Source organism: Peromyscus leucopus, chromosome 16_21 (genome assembly GCF_004664715.2).
Source record: "Peromyscus leucopus breed LL Stock chromosome 16_21, UCI_PerLeu_2.1, whole genome shotgun sequence".
In the NCBI taxonomy this organism is placed as follows: domain Eukaryota; kingdom Metazoa; phylum Chordata; class Mammalia; order Rodentia; family Cricetidae; genus Peromyscus; species Peromyscus leucopus.
The window spans coordinates 64,256,025-64,273,751 of record NC_051084.1 but is presented as its reverse complement, the minus strand read 5'-3'; the positions used below and the strand labels follow the sequence as shown (position 1 = coordinate 64,273,751).

Below are 17,727 nucleotides of genomic sequence, written 5' to 3'. Positions count from 1 at the left end.
AAATGAAGAATTCCTAAATTTCTAGAATCTGAAGAGAGGACCTCCATGGATTAGAGTGTGACGGGGAGGAGACACTAATCACCTGGAGCACTCATAGGTGCATGCTTTGGAGAGCTTCATTAGGTACTTTGATTTATTTCTTATTGCACCAGCTGGCAGTAGGATTCCTCAGTTGATTTTATTATCATTTTGATGATATAAATAGATGTCCCCCTTGTTACATTGCTAGTAAATCTAGGAAATGGTTCTCATCACTTCCTCCATACCTTCTGTGTTACTCAGAACTCCATGTAGTAAACATTCAAATGCAGACCTTTTTCCTCTTCTTTGTTTTCTAGACATGACATTATTCACATTATTGTTGTTCCTGGTTGCTGTATTGCCCCCATCCCTTCCTCAAGATGACTATGAGGTATTGTAAGCTTTAGTGTCTTTTCAGAACAATTTAGGTAACTAAAAGGTCAGAGTATGGAGTAAGTCACTTTGATCCTCAGCAACACACACACACAAACACACACACACACACACACACACACACACACACACACACGAGTGTTTAAGTATATCTACTATGCAAACAATAAGTATATACATGATCCAAGTATTTATTATTTATAATATATTCTCATACTCAGCAAATCCCAAATGAAGCTCAGTCACCTTCTTTAATGATGGAATGTATAGTACCAGAAAAATACTCTCTCCCCTTAGTTGGAAAGCTACTAAAAGTTAGAAGCATTGGTCATTGCTGTGCCTTCATTTTCTTCTTTGGCTTCTGCATTGAAGACTACTAGAGTTCCTCAAAATTATGGAGTGACAATATCTGATTAAACCTGTTTTGGAATATAAGTTATATGTCTTGTGTTACCATAATCAAATTAGTAACATGGAGACAATTATCTAGGTGTTCTTTAAAGTTGTTCGCCTTACCAGTTTCTTTCCTAAAATGATTGTATTTTAAGGCACCTTGAACCATGTATTATTCCCTCTCTTAATCCCTTATTCCTGCCTTCTCTCTTTGGTCTATTGATACTTCTTTATAAATTTTCAAGATCTAATAGCAGAGAGATTCAAGCCATGTTTTATGAATGAGGGCTTCTTTGAGAGTTACCATGGAGAACTGATTCATTTCTAAGTATCATTTATTGTTGTTTCTTTCATTTTATATTGTGGTGTTGTAATTATTAGGTCACATTTCTATCCAAAACAATCCCTTAAACATTTTATTCTCATATTTCAGTGTTCCTAGTGTGATTTAGTTTAAATCTGCACAAATTCCTGCTAAGAAAGAAGCACACTGTTGTCTCATGGAATTTTTAGCTACCACACAAGGTAGCATAACAAGCAGAAAATAATAACAGCTTTCTCAGAAGCCATATATTTTGTCTTTGGAAACAAAACTTCTTTAGGTAGAGTTTCAGGTTAAAATGAAATATCTGGGAGTGGGGGGGTATTGAAGAGATGGCTTGTGGATAAGAGCATTTACTGCTCTTGAAGAGGACCCTTTGGTTTCCAGCATCCACCTCAGGTGGTTTACATCCACTTGTAACACACACTCCAGGGCATCTGATACTCTCTTAATGCTTCCACTAGCACTGCACTCTTCTCCACAAACCCATATTCAACTCAAACATATACCCTTAACTTAAAAAAATTAGAAAATTATGCCATTTCCTTAATAAATAAACATCTTGGGATATTGTTACTTTACATTAAAATAAAATGTGAGGATTTTCAATCAATGACTTTAACATGTATATCCTTTCTGCCTTAGAAACCACTAGCTGTGAGAGATTTCTTTGCACAAGGCTTTCATAGTGCCTACGGAACATAAAACAGGGAGAGATAGACATGTCACAGTCACTGGCAATGCAGTGTGATTAGATCCATGAATACAATGTCCACAGAGACTTGAGGGAAGTAAGACTGCAGGAAGGAGAAACTGATCCCAGCACTGAGATATGTATGTGAGAGTCAGTCCATGAATACTTATGCTGTAACATCTTGCTCTACACTATAAAACAGCACATTTTTTAGTATGTTTATATCAGCAAGTGGCTCTTATATCTCTGCCAATTCACATAATATCACTCCATCCACCTGTGCCACACAAATGAAAAAGGTAAATTTAAACATCAACATCTGAGCTAACTTATCAGGGTTATTACTGTCCAGTGAAATGTAAAGTCAGTAATGCTCAACTATTTTCAAGAACCCATTGTCTCCAAATTGACTTGTATGTTCTATTAGATAAAGCTGTCTTCAGAGTGATCACAAAACCCTGTTACATATAAAATTCTCTAATGCACACATGTATTGGCTAAGGGCCTACACATTATCTCACAAGCTTTCAAACTCCTGGCCAGATGGCTATTGCCTCTTAAGATCTATCATAAATTATATTTCTTCATCCTTAGCACTTCCTTGCTACAGCCTAACTGACTGTGAATGACTTAAGGCTCTCTACCATTCATGGCTATTATTATAGATCTCTCTTAAATCAAAATTGACATTTGTAGCCTCAGAAGAGTTTTTACTTTGACATGTCAGACATTCATTCTATTCTCCAAATTTTTATTTAAAGTGTTTCTAATAAAAAGGCATAGATTTTCTTAAATTAATTATCAAGTCTTAATGACTAACATTGGTCTGAATACTTTAAAATGACTTTCATTAACTTTAGACAACTTATTCACCTTTTTATATATCTTAATGTGCTGGGAGTCATCCCCAGCGATGGTTGGGTCCTGCAGATGGTGTAAGGAGTCAGTGGGAAAAGAAGTGAACCAGGCCATGGTGGTCAGGAGAAAATTGCAGCCTGACTGACTAGCAGCCAGAGTGTTTCTTTATTTATACAGAATTTACTTAGCAGGGATACATTCATGATGTTCCAAAACATAGATCATATCATTTTTGTTTTTGGATATGTGTTTCACTTTCTTTTGCTCATCTTTTGTCATCATTAAGAAACTATGACAGAACAGAGTTATCATTTCCAATCATTCCCCCTCAAGTTTTGATATCATTAATAAGCAGAGTTCTCATTCCTAATCATTAACCCCATAACCCAATTTTTGAGAATTTAGAGGCATATGACAGCCTGTGCTCAGGCTGGTTGTTTTGGTTGCTTCAAGAACACTAAATCAAAACAAAATCTTCAAACACCCTGGGCATTTTGCCATGTTTCAATCAATGTATTATTAACTTTTAATGATCAGAGTGCCCAGGAATAATCCTCAGGCTAAAACTGCTGCAGTTATTATTTAAATTCTGGCATAATACAATCAATGTTCACAATAATATCCTTATAGAATTTGTCTATATGTCTAATCCTGGCATTCTGTTGTTTCTTGGTCATATGACATTATAGTGTTTCTATATGAACTAACTTCTAACAGAAGGAGGTCCTAACATCTCATACTTTTATAATCTTTCCACTTCATACTTTGCTCATCAGTATGTCTCTATGTAGGGCAGAGTTGTATGTGACATAATTGTCTGAGTGTTCAGTGGGAAGAAGCTTGTAATCTGAACTGTGGGCAATTCCTCTAGCCCACTAAATCTTGTTGACCTTTCTAATTTTACTTTGTTTTGAATAGCTTTTTCCAGTGTAAGTGCAGGGACAGATGTTTCAAAAATGTCTCATAGCCTCATGAAGAGACCTCTGGCTTCTTCTTTATGTGTCACACACTCCAAGGCATAAGGAACACCTTTAAGTAGATAAGGCTATCTCCCTCAAATTGTGTGTGGGGAATGTTAAGGACTTTCCTGGATAAGCTTAGAAGCAGAATTCCTGGGAGAAGGCATAAATAATTCATAATGAATTTTCCATTAACCCAATATCCTCAAGTTGTACAAATATTTACAGTGCCGCAAGTATGTAACAGGTGGAGATGAAAACCAAAAGTGGCATGACAGCCATCATGCGGCTCAGCTTTGCTAGATCTTTGTCAAGCAGCTGTGCTGGCTTTATGACTTCTGCCATTCCATTCAGATATAGCTGTGCCATTAATGCACACTAACATAACTTTAATTTTATTTTCTTTCAGAATAAAAATTTTGAGGATTTGGCAACCACTAAATTGTCAGTCCAAGAAGAGATTGTAAACAAGCACAACCAACTGAGAAGAATGGTTTCTCCACCTGGTAGTGACTTACTAAAGATGGTGAGGGCTCACAACAGGACAGTGCACTTGGAGTGCTGTGTTTGGAGCCTGAGGATAGCCTCTGGCTTCTCCTGTGTGCTTTAAGAGTGTCTGCCTCTATTCCAGTTTCTCTTAAAAAATACACGAATTTATTCTTTTTGTTTATGTGCATGTCCGTGGGTGTGTGCCCATTATATCAGAGTTGGTACTCTACTTCTATGTCTTTAGCTATGCAATGATAAGAGTAGAATTTATTAAATTTCTTCTATAACAATGACTCATTGGTGTTATGGAGCTATACACAAGTCTTTTGAGTTTGGTCTCCAGTGAAATGCCACTATGTTATTTTAGCTCACTCTTCTATCTCCTAATCAGTGTCATAACATTTCCCCTTTAAGGTTCAGTGACCTTTCAACTAAGTAGTCTACTCTCTGGATCCAGAACCAACATCCTTGTGTTTCTTAAATTCATTTAATGAGGGGAAAAATGAAGCTAGGATTAATGAGGCAACTTCTTACAGGTGTAAAAATAGTCTCAGTACATCAACATGGTTAGTGCTACTCACTCTACAGCAATTACTCAATTTTTAAGGATTCCTATTGTGATTTCACTAAGAGATTAGACCATTAAAGGTTTAGCATTTTTGGTGGCCTTGGCAAGATAGACTACTTGTATTTATTTGGTAAAGAAGAGGCCATATACAAGTTGGAGTAACTTTGGACATAGGTTATGAAACTAGTAAGAAGATCAATGTTGGGGGATGGGAAGGGATTCTAGACGGCATGGGAAGTGGAAGGAAAGAGAACATGAGTGACATTAAATAGAGACTGTGGGTGGGGTATGCATGGGAGAATGGGCAAGATCAGGAAGATAGGGGTGGAAAATATGCAAAAATAAACTTATTTATAAACGCCACAATAATTGTTGATCATATATATGCTAACACAAAAATTTAGACACATACCATATTATATATTGATTATGATGAAAATCAGAAGATGCCTACAGATATTTTGCAATGATATTAGCCTGTCTGCAAAGATCATGTGACTCTGATGTTTGAGTTATTCTCTGGCTGTTTTCTTTTTTTCTCTTTAGCAATGGAGCAATGATGTCAGAGTGAATGCACAGAGATGGGCAAGCCAGTGCACTTATGAACACAGTGCTCTAGAAGCCAGGACCACCAGTATGTAAACTCAAAATTACTTGCAAAGGAATGGAGACTTACAAAAGAAAGTCCATTTTCTCATACAATGTCGACAAAACGTCGTAAATAAATACGTATTTTGATACTGCCTTTTTAAAATGTTAAATATCTGTGGGACAGAAATGGCTCTGAAAGGCTCCACTTTGATCTTATTGAATGTTTTATATTTTATACAAACTGTCTTTCCTGATGCCAGTTTTGTGCTTTACAATCAGATTTACAAGTGAAGCAAGGTATGGATCATCTCTTCCTCTGTTTGAAGATTAGAAACTGATGTCTGGATGAAAATAATTACTAATTATGGCCTTACAAAGGAAAATTTAAATTAGAGTCTTTATTTTATTCTATAATGGTTTTATTTAGTGTTTGTGTGTCTCTGCATATTTATGCATGTGTGCATGTATGTAAAAATGCTTCTAGAGGGCAGAAGAATGCACCAGACCATCTGGAGCTTACAGGTTACAGGTGGTTGTCACAGTGCTGTTGTCACAGGTGGTGGTAAGCTACACTGTATGGATGTTAGGAGTTGGATTCAAGTCTGCTGAAATAGCAAGGTATACTCTTACATGCTCAGCCATTTCTCCAGCACTCTGAAATTAGAATTTCTATCTTTAACCCAATTATTAATTTTGTGGCTTGTGTTTCCAAGCTATATTTTTAATTATAAAAATATTTAATTTGATCAAGTAATTCTTCATTTTTGTTAAGAAATATCAAATATCTTGGCATTTACCTTTACTACTTCGTTTATTACTTTTGGTGGGGAGGAGACAGATCCCACTGTATAGCCCAGGATATCTTCAAATTTCTGACCTTCCTGCCTTAGCTTCCTAAGTACTGGGATTTTATGTGTAAGCCACCATTGTGTGTACACCCAGCTCTTCCTTCATTTTTTTGTGAGATCAACTTTTGTACACTTTGAGTGCCTGAAAGAACATATTATGTTAAATAAAAAATAATCTATGAAACAATATTTACATAGGTAAGTGTAAAAATGATAACAAAATTAATAAGTGGGCCTTGAGACAAAATATTTCTTGAAATATTAAAAATGATCACCTTTGGCTCAATTTGAACCTAATAAATTAATAACCTCTTTTAAAGATTTACTTCTTAGACATTTCTAATTTAATAATTAATTGACTAAAAATTCATTAAAAAGGCTACAATATTCAGTTACAGTTTAAAGTAATTTTTTATTTACAGAGCTTGATAAAAATAATAAGCCATTTTGGGGGGTTAAAAGATGTTTTTTCCCATTCTCTGAAGAAAATTTGGCCCTTGGAGTTTTAATTTTCTAGTTAAGACATGACTGTAACATGAATTGTTAAATGGTCTTATTAATAAAATACCTGGATCCAGCCATGTCTTACCTCTAGGAAATCCTCAGGCAAAGAGAGACCTACTTCTTGTACACTAATGACTATATAACTTTCTGAGCCCAGCCATCTTACCTCTTCTCTCCACCCAGCTACATCACTTCCTCTTCCCACCCTATTCCATCACTTCCTGTCTGTCTGTATAATCCTCTAGATTTCTATGGTTGACTAGTGCTGGTCTTAAAGGTCTGTGGCACCAGGCCTGGCTCTGTTCCCAGTGGGACCTTGAACTCACAGGGATCTGGATAAATCTCGGCCTCCCAAAAGCTAGGATTAAAGGCATGTGCTACCACTGCCTAGCCTCTATGCTTAACATAGTAGTTATCTTTTTCCTCTCATCTCCATGAAAGCTTTATTAGAGCACAAATAAAATATCACCACACATGACCTATAAACTTTGAAAATATAATCCCTTCTGTTTTGTTTGCTCTGTACTTGTAGTTTTTAAAGGATGACTATAAAAAGGCTCACACAGAACAATAATCGTAAATATGTAAAATTGTTATAAATAATATCTAGCTACTCAGGAAAGACATGAATGGAGTTTGTCTTGGTCTTAAGACTTCAAATCCACATTTGGTACACATGAGACACAGGCATGCACACATACATACACATGTGCACACAGATGTGGAGAATTTAATGTGTGGATGAATGAGTTCAAGGAGAAAGGCTACTGAAAAAAAGACTTCTCTATCTACTTAGTGCTCATGGTGTTTAACACACATGTTGAATCCCTATGGCTACTCTGCAGCTAAAGGTTCGTCAGGTCTGAATCATGTTTCTTATGCAATATTCAAAAGGAACTGTGAGGGGTTGGGGATTTAGCTCAGTGGTAGAGTGCTTGCCTAGCAACTGCAAGGCCCTGGGTTCGGTCCTCAGCTCTGAAAAAAAAAGACAAAATAACAGAAAAGAAAAAAGAAAAAGTCGGGTAGTGGTGGAGCACGCCTTTAATCCCAGCACCCGGGAGGCAGAGCCAGGCGGATTGCTGTGAGTTCTTGGTCAGCCTGGGCTACCAAGTGAGCTCCAGGAAAGGCGCAAAACTACAGAGAAACCCTGTCTCGAAAAGCCAAAAGAAAAAAAAAAAGAAAAAGAAAAAAGAAAAAAGAAGAGAAAAAACACAAATAAACAAAAGAAACTGTGAGCAATGACTTTAAAAAGTAGGGATTTGTGTGCGTGCATGGATGTGTGTGTGTGTGTGTGTGTGTGTGTGTGTGTGTGTGTGCATTCCTCTTTTTTCTTTATTACTGTCTTTTAGAGTGTTCTGTCTTTTTCCTTAGACTTAATATGTGGTGAGAATATCTTCATGTCAAGTTACCCAGCATCATGGTCTCGTGCAATCCAAACCTGGTATGATGAAGCCAAAGATTTCAGGTTTAATTCAGGCCCGAAATCACCTAATGCATTAATTGGACATTATACTCAGGTAAGAAAAAATACACTCTGTAAGTTCTAGGCAAGGAAATATTTTTAACTACTTGACTGATTTCAATAAAGAATTTTGGAAACCCTGACAGCTACCTTCCTGTTGGATCTAACGTCCAGGGCCTTGCGCCCTTTCCTATCAAAGAGATGACTCTTTTAGCAAGAATTATAAGATTGTGGCTCCATCCTGTCCACTGTCAAGAGGACCTTCCAAACGTAGGAAGAAGGTGATGTGGGGATTCCTGCTTGGCAGTGTAGAGAGAAGATCCAGTTGTGGTACAGGCATGCAGCAGCTCCAAATCACTGGCCTGATCATATCCTGCAGTCTGAGAGACTTGAGCTGAAACACAGTTTCAGCAGGGAACCAGGATATTCAAGCCCAAAGCTCCACACAGAAACAACTACCACATACAACTTCTAAGAAATATGCTGAGTATCAGCTTTCCACCAAGCAAGGCTTGCAGCCACTCCTGATCCCTGCCCACCTAGAAAAGAAGATACTCATGATCACAGCTTAGTATTAAACTGGCAAGTCTTTTCTGAGATGCAGGGTGGAAGTTCTGGCTCACCTTCCAAAGCCAACGTTCATAAAAGCACTTCAGAATAGTCACCAGGAACATCTTGGTCAGTTTGATGTCTGACCAGGAATTGACCTGATATCCAGGTTACCTTCTAGCTGTTTATGATCATATGCCTGTTGGATTGGAACCATTGAAATTCTACATCACACCAGGATCCTCCTGGTGTCCATGGATTCTTTCATGCTACCTTTCATTTTGACATGAAGCACCTTGGCTGCAGCCCGGGCTTCTGCATCCTCCTCATTTTGGAAACTGTCAAAGATGACAAAGAAGAAGAAAGCTTCTCTGAGATGGGGCTGAAGCGACTCTCAGCCTTCATAAACTCTACTTCCCGAAAGTTTTGCCAGACTACCTGACCAACAGCCACCCCTTAGGGAGGTTCTCACATCTGTAGCTTGATTCAGTCACATAAATATATCTGTAAGGTATATATAAACAAAGTTACCAGTGGTGTTTTAAAATTTGAATTTGTTTTTCTGCATTATTTTCCTCTCTGACCTGCACCCTGTCTTCTTCTCTGGGTGTATAGGTTGTTTGGAATACATCTAACCAAATTGCATGTGGAGTTGCTAAGTGCTCTGGGGAATTAATGCAATTCATATATGTTTGTCACTACTGTCCTCTGTAAGTATCCACTTCAAAGTTCATTTTCAACAACGTCAAATGAAACTTGACATTTTAAAATTATCATGGTATAAAAACAAATTAAAGATATATTTTATACATGGAGAGAAAAATAAAAATACTTCTAAATAGTCTCTAGATATAAAACTTATTTAACTAAATCTTTGAAGTGTCCGTCTCAACAGTTCCATGAATGACCCTTAGAAGCATTTTCCTTATCTTTAAAAATGATTTCCCTTCCCTCCTCCATTGCTGTTTTCTGGACTAATGTTGACCTCATGAGGACCCAAGTATAAAGATTGTGAATTCATATTGTCTGTTCATGCAATGTTTGTAGGCTATAAAGCAAACTTTTAATAGTAGACCAGGAGTGAACATGAGTGAATGACATGGGTTAGTGATTGTAGGGCTTCTAATTATTTGATCCTACCCCTGATAGGTTGTTGTATCTGTTTTCAAATTTAATTGTTAAGGCCCAGTAGTGGTTCACACCTTTAACCCTAGGACTTGGGAGGCAGAGTCAGGCAATCTCTGTGAGTTTGGGGCCAGTCAGGGCAACACAGAGAACCGTTTTCTCAAAAGTCCAAAAAAAAAGTTTGTTTTATTTTTTTGTGAATTTCATATAGGAGTGCTGTATTTCCATCATTTCCACACTTCCCTCTGCTCAAAACCTTCATACCTCACACTCCCTGGCAAATTCATGATTTCAGTTTTCTTATTGTACATGCACAAAGCCACACATGAACAGACGTAGATGCAGATGTAATGAAAATATTTTTAAAAACAAATTAAGTTAACAGATTATGAAAATACATTCTTTTTTTTCTCATGGGGATTTTTTTTTTTTTTTTTTTTTTTTTTTTTTTTTGGTTTTTCGAGACAGGGTTTCTCTGTGTAGCTTTGCGCCTTTCCTGGAACTCACTTGGTAGCCCAGGCTGGCCTCGAACTCACAGAGATCCGCCTGCCTCTGCCTCCCGAGTGCTGGGATTAAAGGCATGCGCCACCACTGCCCGGCTCTCATGGGGATTTTTTAAGAGCTCAAACACAGCATAGAAGGGAAGTGAATTTCTGGCTTTAAAATCAAGACCTAGAGAATGAGTTTTTCAGAATTTTTAGTAAATTCTTAGGAGAAATAATTAAGATTTTAGCTTTCTAAACTATTTGAAATACACTAAGGACCCCTCAAAGAGCCTTTAAAGTTTAAGAGTTAGTAAATTCTTAGAAGTATAATGTAGCAACACAGGGCTGAAAAATGACTCAGTGGTGTAGAATTTTTGCTGTTCTTGAGGATCCATGATTGGTTCCTTACAATGTCAAGTAGGTCATATCTATTTTTAACGTTAGGACTAAGGACCTTTTCTGGCCTTTGTGGGTGTGTGGGTGTTCACATGCATAACTAAGGCAACAAAAATTAAGCTTGCAAAAATAGCAACCAGGCTAGTCATTGTTACATTTTTGCAGAAAGATAAAACTATTGGTTATTTTTTCCCTTGGCAGTTTACATAGCATCTTCTAATACTATGAGAGCTAATCTGGAAGAAAGAGTTTTCCAGGTCAATTCCAGCTCAATTTCTCCAGCTCCTGTGTCTGAAGTTGGTGATGTTTTTAACAATAGGCTCTTATCTTTGATTCAGGGAGGTAACCAAGGATGATAACAAAAGGTTGTATTGCCCCGGATAAGGAGCTATGGGTAAGCTATGGGTGTTGAGAAAGGATCAGTTTCTTCAGGGAATAGACCCCTGATACGTTATCCAGTGCCAGGATGTCAACCCTAAATACTGAAGAGAACAAAGTCATCAAATTCTGTGTAACTGGAGTTATAGACAGTTGCAAGCCACCTGAAGTGGAAGCTGGGAACCAAACCCAAGTCTATTAACGGGGAATGTCCTCTTAAGTCCTGAGACATCTCTCTACCTCTATTATCCTTTTAATACAAGAAACATATACAACAAGAGGCTGAGGGTCTTCAAATCAAGTCTTTTAAATGATTCCTTTCTAATCTGTTTGTGGGTTGAATAGTAGGATTCTCAAAGAAGTTTCAAACATGTTTATTGGACAAAGAAGGAAGCCACTGGAATCCATCCAGCTGCCTGGTCAAGTAGGCATCTGTAGCCTGGCACCTAGAAGTGTCAGATGAGTAATGAAGAGGAGCAAGTGACAGATCTTTAGATCTTTTACACTGCTTTCTGACTTTTTTTTTTTTTTTTTTTTTTTTTTTTTTTTTTTTTTTTTTTTTTGGTTTTTCGAGACAGGGTTTCTCTGCGTAGTTTTGCGCCTTTCCTGGAGCTCACTTGGTAGCCCAGGCTGGCCTCGAACTCACAGAGATCCACCTGGCTCTGCCTCCCTATAGAAAGATGCACACACTCAAGTTCCCTTTAACACACTGAGATGCGTGTGGATTTTATTTATTTATTTATTTATTTTTAATTTATTTATTTATTATGTATAGTGTTCTGTCTGCATATACACCTGCAGGCCAGAAGAGGGCACCAGATCTCATTATGGATGGTTGTGAGCCACCATGTGGTTGCTGGGAATTGAACTCAGGACCTCTGGAAGAACAGCCAGTGCTCTTAACCGCTGAGCCATCTCTCCAGCCCGACTTTTTCATTCTTAACATTGCTCATACACTTAGAGCTGTGGTCTGCATATAGAGGAGAGGTTCTGCTGCAAGCCCTTGGTCATTGCACACACACCCCTGTGCAATGGACAGTCTGACTTTTCTAATTTCCTGGGATGATCAGGGAAGTGATGCTCCTACTGATGCGTAGACTGGGCATCACTTTCAGATAGTTTATATAAAGAGTTTTTCTCATTAATATTCTCATTTTTATAAACATAGAAGTCTCAAACCCACATGCTACCTTCAGAAAACCCCAAACATTCCTAAGCACTAGGACTTTCACAATTATACACTTAAATACCTGAAACTCAGTACATCATCAATGGGACCTCCTCCACACTATAGGAATCACAGCATATACCTGTATCTAGTTTTCTCTATAGGAAATACATTTTATACCTAAGCAACATTCCTGAAATAATTATTTTTCAGGTTTATCAAGAAATGAAGAGAGTGTTTCAACATTAAAACATTTATAACCTTTAGACTCTTATTTACTTTATTTCAGTTGCTCAGGTTCTGAGATGATGGTTGTGGGAAAGAGTGCATGGACTAATTACCCCATTTTTTCACATCTCTGTCTGAATACTCTTAGGAAATGTTAGGTTTTTGTATGGCAGAGCTAAAGTTTTTAATAGGAATCCATATGTATATGAAAATATATATTGGTGATATATGCAAACATTAGAGTGTACAGAGAAAAATTAAAAGCATTTGATTTTTGCATTTCAATTTCAGTGGTAATTTTATAAGAAGGCAATACATACCTTACACAATAGGACCACCGTGTGCCCTTTGTTCTGATCACTGTGATGATGGACTATGCAGTAAGTTTTATTTACATACTAATATAATAATATAAAATATCAATCTGTTTTTAGATTTAATAGCATGGCCTTATTTTCAAGAGACAAAAATGTACTTAATATTATTTTTGGAATTACATATTTTCCTTTGTTTAGGATGTATGTACTTTTGACATTGAAAAACATGATAATTTATGTTGTCTAAGGAAACACTTAAAATCAGTGCATGCTTGTAACTATATTATTATTATTGCTATTGGAGTCTACAGAAATATTTCTGTGGCTATAATTCACTAAATTTAAAGTGAATTTTCTTATCCTCAATGACTTTAGGAACTTAACATTGGCATTTTAAGAAGAGAAAGCACTATAAATCTAAGTGGTTGAGACTGCAGTACACAGGTCAGCACAGAGAATTAAGAAATATACTACAATTCTTCGCCCACCAAGGAGCTTAGCACAGTAAATTCTCAAGCTCCTCTAGAACATCATTTGAATTTTGTATTACATATTTATTTGTGCATGGGTATTTGTGTCTCTCTTTATATGTACAGACACATGCATGTGTGAAATGGCTTCTGTGTATGATTGTGTGTTGATATTAGAGGACAACTTGTGTGAATTAGTTCTCTCCTTCCACGATAGAGGTATGAGAGATGGCTTCGTGGCAAGTACTATTACGTTGATCCATCTCACTGGCCCTAGATTGTTATTTGAATATCCTTCCATTTAGTCATCAGTTACATGATTTTTTAAGCCATTTTCTGTGCATGATTAGAGTCTAAATCAAGTCTATACATATCACGAGTACTTTTAAAATGTTAGTGTTTCATCACAAGAAGGGAGTGAAATGAATGTCATAGTATCTTGTTATTAGTATTATTATGAATATAAATACAAAAATAAATATAATCCCAACTTTCTGAGGGCAGAGGAAAGGAGCATCAGAAGTTCCTAACCAGTTTGATAAATTGATCTATGTTAGTAACAAACAACAAATAGAAGACTTAAATAGAAATAGAAAGAAAATTATCTTTATTTTTATTTTTGTAGTTTTTAAATTTACTTATTTGTGGTTTAGGCCATTTTCAGTTCTGAAATAGCATCTCACTATATAACCAAAGCTGACCCAGAACTTACTATGTAGTATAGTCTGATTCCAGTCCTCTGGAATTTCTGGTGATCATTTCCCACATGTTACAAAAATTGTATCCTCCAAATAGATCTTAGGAAAAGCATATTGAAAGAGCCAGCTAGGAGATATAGATACAGAACTAGTTATTTTTGTTTTATTGCTCTAAAAGTTATGAAAATGACTTGCAGAGAGAGAAGGTAGAATAAAAATATTTTTTTGCTAATTGTGTTTGTCCAGAGCTGATAAACATAGGTTTGTACACCAACAAGTTTAAAGGGCAAAAAGGCCTTGTGCACACAGATAAGTACCAGGGAAGTGAGGAAAGTTAGACAAATAGCTTATCTCTTCAGTGGAATGAGATGCATAACTGCTCTTTCTGGAATGTCAGGAATTACAAGGTTTTACATCCTGGTGATCCTTTGCTGTCTGATGAGACAGGCTCCATCGTATCTACCAGAATTTGTTTTACTTATCCTAGACCCTTTATCTGTAAATCTTCAGCATTGATGTTAGGTCATCAAACCCATTCTTACGAGTGATGTCACTTGTGCATTTAACAGCCTAAGTGACTTCTATGTTATCTTAGAGCCTGGCCAATCCTGACACCTGCAGGGATTATGTTTCCATCAGTCATCTTCCTAGACCCTAAATCCTGGGTACTATCTCTGAGTCAACAGTACCCACTCTTATGAAGGAAGACAGATATACTTTGTAAAGAGCCTCAATGTAAACATGTCGTCAATTGCTGTGCACTTGGGACTGAGTTAATTGTTATCAGAAAACTTTTTTTTTCCAAAATTATGCTGGACTTAAACATGGCTAATGTGAAATGGTCTGGGCTAGACTATAGAAATCCTGGCCGAGCACTGTTACCATAAAATCAGGCTGACTTTCATTCTTATCTCTTCATGGATTATGTTATTTTTCCTCCTGCTAGCTGTAAAGCCTGCAGAGAACCACCACACAAAGTGAAAGAGGACTAGCCATGTGCCTGAGTGGTGCTTCTCTGGAGGTGGAATTAGCAGAGGTATGTGATTGTATGGTCTAGATTCTAGCCTAGGCAACAAATAGGACTCTGTCTCAATAAACAGAACCCAAAGTACAGGGTATAAACAAGTTATTTTGAATGATTTGGTAATTATGAGTTTCCAAATCTCTGAGACTGGGTGAGCTGAATGGAGGTCCATGAGTTGTCGATATATATCTAAGACATGACAAAAACTGTAGGGTCATGAAATTCAAATGAGTTTTCTTGAGTTTGTGGTCACTGCTGGACATTTTAATATAAATATTTAATTATCAGAGGAAAACTCTCTACTATCTACTTTTCCAAATCTCTGTATTCATAAAATTAGCTCCTCTGGTATGAAAAACAGAATCAAAGTTTAGGGCAATCTTGGACAACAGAATATTATGGAATGATTTAATGGTCAGTATTTTTACATAAAGAGGTTGACTGCAAGGCACAGTAGCTATATGACATATCAATGAATCTTGTTTTGCTGAGAATATAGAGTTGAAATATTAACCATACTCAAGTTTAGAAGGTACTTGTATAATGACTGACATTTTAAATAGTGAGGTTCTTTTTTAGTATTTATCTTTATTTTATGTTTATAAATGTTGATGTGCATGTATGTATTTATGTACATACATTTTAACCCAGTGACCATGGAGAACAGGAGAGAGTACTGGGTCCCATGGAACTGTAGTTACAGGTGGTCTCAAGCCATGATGTGGATTCTGAAAATCAAAACCAGTTCTCTGCAAGAGGAAGGACTCCTAATCACTGAGTCATCTTTCTAGCCTTTAGATAGTTTAGTTCCTCAAAGAACTGCTGAAGTTAATTTTCACAAGCATTTTTGAGTGAAGAAATACATTAATTCATATCAAAGGCATGTCATAAAGCTCTAATTTTAAAGGATATTCATTTATTTGCTCAATCCCCTTCTTCCATTTCATTTGTTTTATTTTGTCACTGCTAATGGAGGAAAATAATAACAAAGTAATGAATATCTTTGTTTCTTTTTTCAGCAAATATGAATACTTGAATATTCAGTAAATGTGAATATGAAGATAAGTATTCTAACTCTGCAGAATTGAAGGCTTCACTAACCTGTGACTATCCAATGGTTAAACAAGAGTGCAAAGCTACATGCAACTGTGAAGGCAAAATTCATTAAATTTCCAGTACAAATGAACAGGGCCATGTGAAGAAAGAGCACCTCCTCTACTTAGGCTAGTCACATTCCACTAGGAATTAGAGGTATAGATACAATGAAATGATTCCACACAGTAAACATTCCTTTCTTCTGTATTGTTCTATTTAGTAAAAATATTTTACACCCAAAGATGTTGAAATAACATAATGAATAATACCTTTGTACCTTAACCTCTGAATGCTGTGACACATTTATTGAGTTGAGACAAGCCCAAGGTTATACTGTTTGTATGACTAAAGTCACTGAAAATCCATCCAGAAAATAAGAATCAGGTTCCCAGAGGACAATGGAGTAAAGAACAGCATAAACTTCCACTGTAACTGTCAGTCATCTTTCCTAGCTCTGCCTAGCTAACTATATCTGAAAACAAATTCCCAATAGCTTTCTTTGATTTCTTCCCACCATTTGCTCTTCTTCACATGCAACGGAATTAGTGGTTCAAATTCTAAACTTCAATTTACATTTTAGTTTTTGGGTTTTTTAAGCACCTTATAAAATTTAACTTAATGAATAAATTTTGCATGTCCAAGTGATTGCACTGACCTTGATTGTTTTAAAAAATTTAAATAAATCTTTGTTTCATAGTTCATGTGTTTCCATTCATTTGGTTATTTGTCCCTGTGCTTTATCCAACCTTGGTTTCAACAATTCTCACTCATATAAACCCTCCTCTTTCTCACTAATTAGACTCCCAGCGCTCCACCCAGGGGCCTAGCCGTGGATGTCTTCATCCAGATTCTTCAGTCCTTGGATGGGGTTTATGGCACAACTATTAGGGTGTTTGGCCATCCCATCACCAGAGTAGGTCAGTCCCATCTGTCTCTCGACCATTGCCAGCAGTCTTTTGTGGGGGTATCTTTGAGGATTTCTGTGGGCCTCTTTAGCTCTTTGTTTCTTCCTTTTCTCATGTGGTCTTCATTTACCATGGTCTCCTATTCCTTGTTCTCCCTCTCTTTTCTTGATTCAGCTAGGATCTCCCACTCTCTTTCCTTCAACCCTCGCCCTTCATTGCTCCCACTCATGTCCAGGCTGTTTATGTAGATCTCATCCATTTCTCCATGTCTTTCTTGGGGTCTCGTTTTCCACGTAGCCTCCCTGGTGATGTGAGTAGCAGTCCAGTCATCCTTGTTCCACATCTAGCATCTTTCTATGAGTGAGTACATACCATATTTTTCTTTCTGAGTCTGGGTTACCTCACTCAGGATGATTTTTTTCTAGATCCATCAATTTGCCTGCAAACCTCATGATCCAAAGGCTGAGGGGCCCCCAACTGGATCAGGCCCACTGAATAGGTGAGACAGTCGATTGGCTTGATCTGTTTGGGAGGCATCTAGGCAGTGGTACCAGGTCCTGGGCTCATTGCATGAGTTAGTTGTTTGAAACCTGGGACTTATGCAGGGACGCTTGGCTCAATCTGGGAGGAGGGGACTGGACCTGCCTGGACTGAATCTATCAGGTCGATCCCAGTCCTCGGGGGAGACCTTGATCTGGAGGAGGTGGCAATAGGGGGTGGTCTGGGGGGAAGGGGAGGGGGCAGGAAGGGAGAGAACAAGGGAATCTGTGGCTATTCTGTAGAACTG

General features: G+C 37.3%; 1 protein-coding gene across 1 annotated transcript; it reads left to right on the top strand.

Moving 5' to 3' along the window:
* The first annotated feature begins 340 nt into the window (after nucleotides 1-340).
* Nucleotides 341-16,671, top strand: LOC114692397 (cysteine-rich secretory protein 1-like). The gene is made up of 8 exons (XM_037199579.1): nucleotides 341-412; nucleotides 4,050-4,166; nucleotides 5,244-5,331; nucleotides 8,012-8,157; nucleotides 9,267-9,361; nucleotides 12,723-12,811; nucleotides 14,163-14,229; nucleotides 15,985-16,671. Exons 1-8 carry the CDS (start codon nucleotides 341-343, stop codon nucleotides 16,106-16,108), a joined length of 798 nt encoding a protein of 265 aa, XP_037055474.1. The 3' UTR covers nucleotides 16,109-16,671.
* The last annotated feature ends 1,056 nt before the right edge of the window (nucleotides 16,672-17,727 follow it).

Coding starts and splice junctions, on each gene's coding strand:
- LOC114692397 (XM_037199579.1), top strand. CDS start 341: ATGACATTATTCACATTATTGTTGTTCCTGGTTGCTGTATTGCCCCCA. Junction 5,332..8,011: donor TCTAGAAGCCAGGACCACCA/GTATGTAAACTC, acceptor CTTTTTCCTTAG/ACTTAATATGTGGTGAGAAT. Junction 9,362..12,722: donor GTTTGTCACTACTGTCCTCT/GTAAGTATCCAC, acceptor TTTCAATTTCAG/TGGTAATTTTATAAGAAGGC.